The 12506-nt window shown below is 33.9% G+C and overlaps 1 protein-coding gene across 1 annotated transcript; it reads right to left on the bottom strand.

Annotated features, from left to right (window-relative positions):
- Positions 1-921: 921 nt before the first annotated feature.
- On the bottom strand, positions 922-8638 carry LOC120463558 (mitogen-activated protein kinase 14A). The gene is made up of 12 exons (XM_089124286.1): positions 8415-8638; positions 7029-7158; positions 5253-5311; positions 4871-4982; positions 4694-4723; positions 4284-4331; positions 2384-2498; positions 2210-2281; positions 2053-2132; positions 1885-1963; positions 1438-1611; positions 922-1285 (listed from the first exon to the last, which is right to left on the bottom strand). Exons 1-12 carry the CDS (start codon positions 8531-8533, stop codon positions 1224-1226), a joined length of 1080 nt encoding a protein of 359 aa, XP_088980412.1. The 5' UTR covers positions 8534-8638; the 3' UTR covers positions 922-1223.
- Between the last annotated feature and the right edge of the window lie 3868 nt (positions 8639-12506).

The raw sequence follows: 12506 nt of genomic DNA on the forward strand, positions 1-12506 counted from the left end.
ACTTAGCCTACTAACTCTACTTACTACCTAATAGCGTCCCCTAACGGGTATTTGTCAATACTACGTCTAACTAACGCCTGCTTGTTTTTTTTTTTTTTTTTTTTTTTTTTCAAAAAGTATGGGTTCATGGAAAAGTTAATGTGTGTGTGTGTATATATATACACACTTTAAAAACCTGTAAAAAGAAATAAAACAGTTAAAAATGAAAAAGACAACAAATATGAGTAAATAAATTAAAATTAGGAGTAGAAAAGGAAACAGCTAAAAATGTCATTTAAAATAAACTAAATATTTTCCTACTCTATATTTTACACTCAACAACCCCACCCTTTTTAGCCCTTATATATATAGTTCAGTAATTTCACTTAAATGGCAATGATAATTACCTATTAATTGTTATTTAAGTGAAATTACCGAACTTAAATATACAAGTTTGATAAAAATCATCATTAAAGAAGAAAATTTCAAATGGCATTTAGAGGCTTTTGCATCTGAACTCTTCATATATATATATATGTGTGTGTGTGTGTGTGTGCGTGTGTGTGTGTTTTACAGGTATATATACCACATGTATATACCATATATTTATATAAATTGGGTCTTAGAAAGTATAGAATTATGGAACTATAGAAGAAACTATATAACTATTTAATTTTAGGATGATGATATACAGTTAATATTCAATGCCAATATAGTTTATACTTTATTTTAAGGTGCCAGTATTACTGTGTAATAATACACTTAAGTACAGAGTAATAAAAATTAAAAATATGCACTTAGGATTAGGGTTAATTGCATGTAATTATGCATAATTTATAGTTAGTATACAGTAACTAGGCTACATGTAAAATAACTGACACTGTAAAATAAAGTGTTGCCTCAGTATAAAAGCCAATATAATATAATGATAGCACAAAGACATCCACAAAAAAAAAATCATTTATTTTTTACATTTCATTCTTAAAATACTGGAGTACATTCTTTAAAAGTTGGTTTAAACACTTGATGTAGTTACAGTAATATATATGTTTGAAGATAGCCAGTTGAGTGTTTGATAACAAAAAAAAAAAAAAAAAGGATTTATAGCTAGATATCTAATAAACTGTGCTTGATAACAACAGGTGTTAAAGATATCTAATGGTGTTTGATAAAAGAAGCAAACAATAGTTCATCAGTGTCTGTAATTCTTTAGAGTGCTGTTCTGGTGATGTAAAGATGAGGTATTATGTTGCAGTCACTCTGGGGTTGTCTGGGTCAAATGTCATGATCTCCATGTGGATGAGACCTGTGAGAAATAAAAAAGCTTTAAATATAAATAAATACCTCAAGACCAACATAAGAATTTAAAAAATGGATTTAAAACAGGTTCAACAGAGTGCCAGAGTACTTCAGACAAGAGTTTTATATAAATGTGTATGTGTATGTATATACTCTCACTTTTCCATTCGCTGACGGCCAGATCCAGACTCTCAAAAGAATCATCGTATGGTGGAGACACAGGCTCGTTTTCAGGGTCATGAAACTCAGACAGATATGGATGTGAAAGGCCGTTTTTTGCAGTAAGTCTGACATCCGGGTCCAAAACCAGCATGCCTTCCAACAGATCGATGGCTGTAGATGAAACACGGCATTAAATCAAAGCTGAATTACAGTTACAGATGCAAAAGATGGGACAAGCTTTTATACTGGCTTAAGAATCCAAAATAATAACAGCTATCATAGCAATATAGTAGCTAATGTGCTAGTCTACCACTAGAGGGCGACTTTTACCATTCAAAACAATGCAATATCCATATATCACACACATAAAGCTTACTAGGTGCTATTGGTTTTAGGTTTAAAATGTTTATAAAAGTAAAATCAATATGGGAGTTGAGAACATACCAGAAGGATCCATAACAGAAAAGACCTCTTTGAAAGGCTTTTTCTTTTGGACTGGAAGTGAGCGGACATATGACTGAGCCTGCCAACACATTAATACAATAACGACAAACAGACTCGAAAAAAATTCCTAAAATATATAGTAGCAGATGTCTGACGGTATATGCTTACATCTTTGCTTTGCATTTTCATAACAAGCGTTGAGTTTGGTGTGCCTGTCAGGGTGAGGATCTTGTTGAGCTGGTCAATACCTAAGCAATACAGTTAAGGAATAGGCACTCTTTTGCTTGACAGACATATTTAAAAAGCGAGGAAAGAGAAAGGATACTGTCACTGCCTGGGAAAAGCACCTCTCCTGTTATCATCTCGGCCAGGATGCAGCCAGCAGACCAAACATCAACTGAACAAAGAACAGTAAAATAGCGATTAAAGACTAAAACTCTTTGAATCGCCTTTTACACAATGTGTTGGGCGGGTCAATAATGACAGGGTCAAAGGTCACCTGTTTGAGTATAATGCATCCAGTTGTAAATGACTTCGGGGGCTCTGTACCAGCGTGTCACAACATAGCCCGTCATCTCAGTTTCTGCGTGTCTTGCCAGTCCAAAGTCCAGAATCTAACAAACAGTGTAAGAAACAGGCCACATAAGCCCCTTTTCCACCATCGGACCAAACCTTTCTTATTGCTTAAAGGGATACGCAGGGAAGGAGACAAGAGGCCGTTTTTTGAATGGATGTCAATGGAGGAGAGGATTCACCATCCATGCTAAAAAAAAAACTTGGTGAGGAAATAGCTTATAATTTAATGAATCGACAGCTTGTCCACCATTCCTCAGCATGATAGCTCTTAAAAATTCATTTTGCATTGATTTTTTAATTAGACTGAAAAAAATAATGCTGTTTTATAAGAGAAGTCACGGAAAATTGCACGTCAGGATTGATTCACTTCTCATTCATTTATATGGCATCTATGGCAAGCCGTTTTAACTTTTATTAATTTCCAGGATATGAATTCTTGATATCAACAATTACATTTTTTGATATCAAAAATTGAATTCTTGATATCAACAAATGTATTTTCACTAGTGAAATGTCAACATAGGCTGTCATTCAAAACCAATCGTTGATATCAAGATTTGATTTCTTACTAGTTGAAATTCCAATTTCACATATAAGACATACAATTATTACTAGTAAAAACCTTTATTTTTGATATCAAGAATTCAATTGTTACTAGTTGAAATGTCTATTCTTGATATCCACAATTTAATTGCTACTAGTAACAATGATCATTTTTGATATCAATAATTCAATTTTTACTAGTGACAATGTAAATTTCTGATATCATGAATGTGATTGTTACTAGTAAGAAAGACATTTTAGATATCTGAAATAATATTGATATCACTATCAAAAATTATAATTTTTACTAGTACCAATTGAATTGTTGATATCAAGAATAGACATTTCAACTGATATCAGGAATTCGTATTTTTACTAGTAACAATGTAATTATTGATATCAAAAATGATATTTCTACTAGTAAAAAATCAATTCTTGATATCAACAATTTACTTTGAATGGCAGCCTATGGTGAAATTTTGAGCCCGATCTCATGAAAGTTCGTACAGTATGTATAGCACAAATGTCATTTCTCATGCCATTTATACGGCAAAAATAGTTTTTGCGTGTATATGGTACGCGTTTTTTTTTTTTTTTTTTTGCGTGCATATGATACACTCACTCCCACTCACCTCCCCCCTAAATCTACCCAAGGGGTTTTCAGTGCATATTTACGCAAAAAAAAAAAATTTTTCATTGAGTTTTGAATTTTGAATTTTCAAAACTTTCATGAGACTGTGTTGGAAATTTCACTAGTGAAAATACAATTACAGATATCAGCAATTAAATTGTTGATATCAAGAATTCACATCCTGGAAACGAATAAAAGCTAAAACGGCTTGCCATATCCGCAATCAGTGATTGACTGTCCCACAATTTGAAACCAAATTCAGTGACATGAAGGCTGTGCTGTGATTGGTTATCAAGAAACACCTGATCCAAGTTAGCCGTTACGCTTTTTCCAATGGTAGAGCCTTGTATCTTCCAATAACAATACCATCTCTGGCATTACTGACAGACTGGGAAAAGAGGTGCTGCAACAATGTCAAATACGTGAAACATAATGTTTTAAACATTCAAGCATGACAACCTATTCTAGTAGAGTACAAAAACAAAACCAATACTTTGAAAAAGGGGATAATATGGCCCCTTTAAATAAATAAAAACAAAATGGTCAAGAATGAGGAAAGTTTACAGGGGGAAAAAGCAATGATAATTTTGTGTAATAACATATTTACTATTATTTTGCTGATCATTTATTCTATGATCATTATGTTTACCTTTAATTCACAGTTTTCATCCACTGCGAGGTTACTAGGCTTAAGATCCTGAAACAAAATACTAGTGTCATTTCATCATGTTTTATCAGGAACTGCATATACAGTACATGCACAAAAATATTCCAAAGTTAATCGGAATTTGGTCATATTCTGATTATTTAAGTGTGATGGATATAAATGAACCTAATATGTTATTTACAATTTTACAAACATTAAAAGAAATGATTTGTACTGATATTTCACAATATTGCTGTTTTTACAGTATCAAATACATGCAAATTTGGTGAGCAAAACAATTTTTTATTTTCAAAAACGTAAAAACAATTTTACCAACCCTAAACTATTGAACGGTAGTGTATATTTATGACTCTATGAATAAACAGGCAATATTTACTCTACGTAGTACGTACCCGATGAATAATCCCAGCAGAATGGATATACTGAGGAAACACATATTATTAGCTGCAGTATGATTCAATATTCATATTTCAATGCCATCAATAAGTGATATAAGGAAGTTAGTGTGTGACATCTATCAAAGGCATCAAGAACAGAAATACAGAAGAATGAATAGAAATAAGGCAGACCTTGAGTCCTCGCAGTATCTGATAGAACAGGTATATAATGACTTTGCTGGTTAATTGTTTCTTCTTCATTATGTGGCTAAGATCCTGAGCTACAAATGGCATCACCATATAACTGGGGGGGGGAAACATTAGAAAATGTAAGCATTTTCACTATCACTTAAGTTTGAAATTTAGTGAGGCTGGGATTTTAAAAAGTATCTTAAAATGTAATTTTTTTCACACAAATCAACTTTAAATGGCCATTAAACATCTCTGTATGGAGCACATCCTCCTCTCTCACACACACAAATACATCCACACATACGCACTGCATCCCTCAGCCTGTCATGACAAGTGTAAAGATTTCTGCACAGGAATGCATTCTGTTCATCCTCACACTCACAAAGTATCAAATTTCTCCAGCGAGGCATGAGGGGTGAAGACATTAAGGAGGCAGATCACCTACAGGAAGAAGAATACATTCAGAAATAGTCTGTGCATGATTGTTAAACATCATTCTTTATGATTCGAAGGACAATATAATTTATCCCAAGAATGGAAGAATGGCACATACAGTATTTGTTAGTTTTCTTGTTGTTTCTCGCATAATAGAAGGATATTACAGACCATAGAACTTCGAATAATGATCAGGCGACAAATTGCAAAAATGTACTTTAATTGTGGAATATATTACCATATTACCTATATTCACTAGCAAAACTTTCCGCATGCAAAACTTTGACGTGTCCCCACTAAACGTTTACCTTCCCTTGAGAAACTCGCTTTGCATTCGATAACAAAGTGCAACACTGGTCATGGAAATAGTGTGAGGTGGGATAAATAACAATATCCATATCATTATTTCATTGCTTTTGCAAGCAAATGTAAAATTTCTATTTTAAATAATAGTGTTCTCCTCCCATCTCATTTTTTTTCACCATTACCATGATCAACAATTTGACTAGATTAGTGTTCTGTTTATACTCCTTTAAAGTGTGTCCAATAGATCAGTTTCAGACCAAGCTTCACTAACAGAATTGGATTTAAAGGGAACATAGTTATCCAAAAACATGCAATTCTGTCAATACAGTCAATTTCATCCAACTGTTGAACACAAAGGAAGATATTTAGAAAAATGAACTAAACCGCTGCTGTTCGCTGCTACTAAACTCTCCTGTTCGAACTCGTTCATCAAAAGGAACAAATCTTTTTTTCCAGTCAACTCTTTCATTTCATTCGTTGAATGAACCAAATGACTCGAAAAGATTTGTTCATTTTGATAAACAAGTTCGAACAGGAGAGTCGAGCAAGGCGAGCATTTGTGCTTATAAAACTTAAACTTTTGTATTTATTTTTTAAATGAGAGATCGTTTCTCTTGATAAGACCCTTATTCATCGTCTGGAATCGTTTAAAGCCCTTTGAACAGTTTGCAGTTTGCACTGAAACTGTCTTTTGGACCTTGAACCATTTGGTTCCCATTGAAGTCCATTATATGGAGAAAAATCCTGGAATGTTTTCATCAAAAACCTTAATTTCTTTTCGACTAAAGAAAGAATGACATGGACATCTTGGATGACATGGGGGTGAGTAAATTATCAGCAAAAGTTTTTTTTTTTTTTTAAAGTGAGCTACTCCTTTAATTGACTCAATTCAAAAACACAAATGTATGCAGACCTGAATGTACTTTTGTGCTTGATCCCATAATTGCTGCTTGCAGATAAATGTTTATTTACTGTTGTTTAAAAAAAATCATTAACTTTGCCCTTTAAAAAATGTTTAAAACAAATAACAATGAAATAGTAATTCCAGTGACTTAACTGGAATTTGAAAAGAGGATAACATATTGCAATGAATTATTCTTAAACCTCTTGCTACAAACCTGCATCAGTGTGAGGTCAGGCGTACTGTTTACTAAGCAAAGAAACTGGTTTGAGAAGATAAAGGGGGGCTTTCACAACAGTAGTATCATGAAATCTTTTCATTCTCTTTCAATTGGCAAAAGGATTATGATGTTATTACAAACTACATACATACAAAACAAATTTTAAAGCTCCGCTCTAAGTGATGGATGAAAGTTCATCAATTATGAGGAAGAAAACAATGTAAATAACACAGGAACATATGATATTTAATCCAGTCCTAGATTTATTGTCCTCCTCTTGGGAATTTGAGACTTACATTGTCGTGTTGGATGTGACGGAGCAGCCGGAGTTCTCTGTAGGCACGTTTAGCATGGATCAGAGACTGGAATGGTCTGTAAAGTTTTTTAATGGCGACCCTTTCCTTTGTTTTCTGGTCGTTCGCAGAACTGAACAGAAGTTATCATTAGAAACCATTACATCACACATTCATTTGACATGAAATTCATTTTTATAGACAAGCTTTCACTTTATTCACTGTATTTATTTTTTATAGAACTTAGAGCTAAAGATGACACTTTTCCTTGTTCACTTTCTATTACACATTTTATAAAAAATGATGAAGTATGATTTTACTGTTTAATAATAAACGATGTGCATTTGATTGTTACATTTTTAGTTCATGCGTATATTTAAATAATAATAATAATAATATTAAATGTAAACTTGAATGTTTAAGTCATTTCAATTTAAATGACATTAAACTGACTTAAAAAATGTCTTATATTAACTAATACTATATAGGCTGTACTGTATACAGTTACAATATACAGCTAAAGGCCATGACTTGTTCTTGTGCCAATAATTGTTCTGATATTTGCTTAGGCTTTTTAAAAACAGTGATGTTATATATATATTTTAAATACCTTTTATTCTAATTGTTCAGACTTTTTGTTATTTTATCACAAGGTCTGATTCCAATACCAAAACAAATGTGGTATTTAAAGCATATTCTTTACATAATAATAATAAAAAAATGTTTGTCTGTAAATTTGAATGTTTTACGGTTGATTTAACATCTGGCCAAAGGACATCTGACACAAAATTAATGTGTATTGTCCCAATAAATTAATAAAAAGACACAGGCTCATAACTGAAGAGAGCTATATTGATTGAGACTGTCAGTATTTTGGGGGAATTTCTGTGTTATCAGCAAACGTGCTGAAACCTGTCCCTCAGGTATGCGAGTCCACAGCTGTTTATTTTACCTAAGGCTCACTCACTCTCAAGTCTATGTCATAGATTCATACAGCAAATCATTTTTTATTAGTGAATCTGCGTGAACATAACAGTATTTGTGGTGCTCGACAGTATGCATTATGCAAACTCAAAACATAGAATTATTTAGGCTAGGCTACTGTAAATGTAACTTTTAGAATAGTTTCCTATTAGAATAGACCTAGGGCTTTGTTCATATGGTTCATATTCCAAATCAGTTCCAGAATCTGTCATAAGCTATTTAAATCCCCTTTATGTAGAAAAAAAATTTAATAGGCGATTGCATAAATATTTTAATATATTTTATTTGCCCAACGTCATACATAAATTCCGCTTAAATGTTAAGTGTGAACCCCTCTTGACATATATATGCTCCCATTTCACATATATAAATCTGACCTACAGTAGCATAACCCCCCTTTCTTACCATACAGTCCCATAGGCTCCAGAGCCAACGGGCTTGAGTGAGATGTATCGGTCAGGGACATCCCATGTAGTTTTCTGGATCTCTAGTCTGTGGAATCCCGATTTCAGAGGTGAAGCCATGGACGTGCACCTTATTCTTCGTGTCCACTTCCGTCGAAGCGCACTGTCGACCACTCGGATAGAACAGAGTGACCCAGGTAAGCGTCAGTCAGAGTCGCGAGGACACGCCCACCTCCACGCACCTTCACTGTCGTCACGTGATGAAGGTGAGGGTCCTTGTGTTCTCAACGGTAAATACCAACAAAAACTTTTATAACAGTTATTTGCCTTTTGCGTCGAATAAACCTGACTGCCGTACTGTCTTTTATTCCTTAACAACAACGTGTTGAACTTCCAGGAAGTTGGAGGTTTTATTGACCACTGGGCTACCATAAAATATGAAACTGACTGAACATATCAGGAAGAATTTGAAAAGATCTTTGAGGGAGATTCAATTTAGAGCCAAAATATTAAAATATCTGTCCTAATAGCATTGGCCTAATATTTTCTGAACTTTCTGGTAAACACTAATGTGGGTTTTAAAACATAATATCGTATAAAAACATTCGGTAGGCTATGTTTACACGACAACGATGTCTGAACTAAAAACGCAAAAGTTAGCTAAAGCTACCTTAATAATTGTTAATAATAATGGAAAAGTTTCACATTCATAAAATGAGATGGTTTAAACTTCTTCTTTATTCTGTCTTGAGAATAATCCCCGTTCACACATCCGTGAAAACAGCTATGGTTTTTAAATAATGCCATGAACCTGAACAATATGAGACATAAACATTCAAAATAAAATAAAAAATACATAGTAAATAAATTAAAATAAATAAAACAATGCAAGAGGACAAGAACATTTTTATAACAAACAACAGAAAAAGGGTGCCACACAACATCATTCCTGCTTACAACGCTATAAGCTCTGATATTCTTTTTACTTGCAAATTACACAAAACAGAATAAAGAAGTTCGGTTTGGAGTCAGACCATTTCATTTTATGAATGTGAAACTTTTCCATTACAGTAATATTAACAATTGTATGAAGTAGTAGGCTATGCTTATCTTTCGCAATCCCATGAAGTGTATCATTATGTCAAATCCGCTCAGCTGCAAATCCACTGTATTTTTTTATTCATGCCAAGCCAGTCCAGTTTCAAATAAATCCTGTTCTTCTGAATTTTCTATCAAAGATTTCCGAAAATGTTTTTATAAAAAAATTATTAAGCAGCACAACTGTATTAATCATTGATAATAAGAAATGTTTCTTGAGCCCCAAATCAGTATAATTATTTCATATGACGCTAAAGACAAGGAGACTCTGATCCTGACCCGACTTGGTGAGCATAAGAGACTTCTTTAAAAAACATCTTACAGACCCCAAACTTTTCGAAAGTATTGTCTCTTGTGTAGCCTGATCTTTGACCTGATGTTATAAGGTCTGGTCAAGAACCTCCCACTTAGACAGCAAGAGACCACCGTACTTGCTGTTTATACCGTAGCACTGCGGGAAAAACTATAAATAATGTTGTGGCAGTCTCAAATAAAACTTTGATTATCATTTAGAGATTTGATGTCACTAACCTTGCAAACTTTAATCTTCAAAAGCGATTATTTCATCTTCAAAAGCACCTGCTGTATTATTCCAACTTTGTAACTCAACTTTGTTTCCACACAGAGTGATAAAAAGGAAATCAGATCGAAACTCATTACATCAAAAATGTGTTTTCCAGATTTGTCTGCAATATGGATCAGACTGTGGGTGGACTGTGTGACGTTTGAGGCTGAGGCTAATGTGTGACATCCAGCATGACCATAGAGCAAAGGACAAGACATGAAGAGATGACATTCACTGCTGGCATAGGGTAAAGTGTGCCATGATGATGATGATCATCATCATCATCAGTCCCACACAGGCCTACGTTGGCATTGCTTCAGATAATATGACTCATTGTTATTTGTCAGAGAGTCATGAGGTTCCGGGAAACATTAGTTCAAGCTGCATGTACAAATATTGGCTCAACTTGGCTCATTGTAATAATTTTCTCGCGCTCATGGCGTTCTAAACTTGTATGACATTCGTATTTCTGCTGAACACAAAAGAAGATCAAAACAACATTGAAAAATAAATAAAATAACGCACATTTGACAAGATCCATTGTTGTCAGACAGCATTTGCCAAGGTTTGTCGGAAAGGTTTTATAAGCGATGGGTCAATTCTGAGGTGATTCAGTTACATGTGTTTTCCACATACAGGTGTTACATCAAACAGAGGTAGTGTTTGCAGATTCCTCTTCTTCTGGCTTCAGTGTGTAAGAAAACACTGGATTTCAGTGGAATAAATAGACTCTCTCACAGAAGGTCAAAGGTCAGTTCTTCAAGGCAGAGAACTTTCACACGCATTCAAACACGCAAAAACATGTTCATAATATCACCATATCAATATCGTATAAAACAAATACGCACATACACACACTTTTCTAGCTTGCTTCCTAATCTGGTTGTCTAAAAACCTGGCATTTCTATGTTATGAATATTGTTGGCTCTTTTGAAAGTCGCTTTGGATAAAAGTTTATGGATCCTTAACCATTCATTTTTACATTTACAGTAATGCATTTAGCAGACATTTTTATCCAAAGCGACTTTGAATCAATGGACTCTTATTTGTGTAAAATTAAAATAGCATTTTTTGTGAGTTTAAAAAAAAAATCATATTTTTGTAGTACTTTTTTTTTCATGTCAGTCAGGTTAAAAAAAAGATAGACTGACGGACGGTCAGACAGATAGATAGATAGATAGATAGATAGATAGATAGATAGATAGATAGATAGATAGATAGATAGATAGATAGATAGATAGATAGATAGATAGATAGATAGATAGATAGATAGATAGATAGATTAGATAGATAGATAGATAGATAGATAGATAGATAGATAGATAGATAGATAGATAGATAGATAGATAGATAGATAGATAGATAGATAGATAGATAGATAGATAGATAGATAGATAGATAGATAGATAGATAGATAGATAGATAGATAGATAGATAGATAGATAGATAGATAAATAGATAGATTGAATAAATTGAATATTTGACCAACAGTGGCCTCTACTGGTTTTAGGAAGCATTACAAGTTTTAGGTGAGATTGATTTCTTTCTTTTCTTTTTCTTTTTTTATCTTTAGGCGTTTGCGTTGTGAGTGTTTGTCCTTCTAATGCAGCTCTGTCAGGTAAGGCTTAGTAAGTAAATACCATTTTAGGGAGGATTGTATTGTAAATATATATGGTAATATAAGTAGAAATCAATCTTGGCTGTAGGTCTCTTTTGTTAGGTCTGATTTGTACTCAGAAAGTGTCCATAACTGCAACACACGTATTCAAAACATACACCATTACACAGTGATTTTCAAAGCAATTAAACCAGTGTGATATGGTCAAATAAATATGATGTGTTTGTGGAAAAGAGTGAGGCCTTGATGTCGGTTTGCTTTGAAGGTGTGGGGGAGAAGACTGCCCGTGAGGCACAGAGGTGACAAGAGATTGGTTGTGTTTTTGTGATGCCCACTGTGAGGTGAAAAGGGATTGGTCGCACTGACTATGATGCTGGGCGAGAGGTGTGGCACGATTGGGTGTGTTTTCATGAATGTGTTTGTGTGTTCTTTCTTTGGCACACTGTGAACTCCCACCGCACTGACACACCCACTCAAACAAACACCTACTCAACACACACCCACCATCTGTGTGTGACCATGCATGAGCCCATACACTCAATATGGCTCTTCTTCTCTTTGACTGTTCCACATGTACAAATAGAAGCAAAGGTTACTATTTTAAATGATGGATATTTAAATCAGAGGTGGAATAATAACAGTTCCCAAATAAATCAACTGATTTAAAATATCCTGCAGTTTTGTTTTCTACACTTTTTATTTGGTTTCATTGTTTGGATTGATAGTTAGGCCAAACATGACCTTGCCCCTGTCAGTACCTCTATAAAGCTAATGAGGCAAAGAATGAGTGTTAAGAAGACCTAAATTGGCAA

The sequence above is a fragment of the Pimephales promelas genome, chromosome 20 (genome assembly GCF_988280905.1).
Source record: "Pimephales promelas chromosome 20, fPimPro1.hap1.1, whole genome shotgun sequence".
NCBI lineage: Eukaryota > Metazoa > Chordata > Actinopteri > Cypriniformes > Leuciscidae > Pimephales > Pimephales promelas.

What these genes read in the sequence shown, in the direction of transcription:
- LOC120463558 (XM_089124286.1), bottom strand. Translation starts at nt 8,533, where the DNA reads ATGGCTTCACCTCTGAAATCGGGATTCCACAGACTAGAGATCCAGAAA. An exon ending in GATGCATTATACTCAAACAG is followed by an intron (nt 2,282 to 2,383) that starts GTGACCTTTGAC and finishes TTCTTTGTTCAG; the next exon opens with TTGATGTTTGGTCTGCTGGC. An exon ending in GCTTTTCCCAGGCAGTGACA is followed by an intron (nt 2,133 to 2,209) that starts GTATCCTTTCTC and finishes TGTATTGCTTAG; the next exon opens with GTATTGACCAGCTCAACAAG.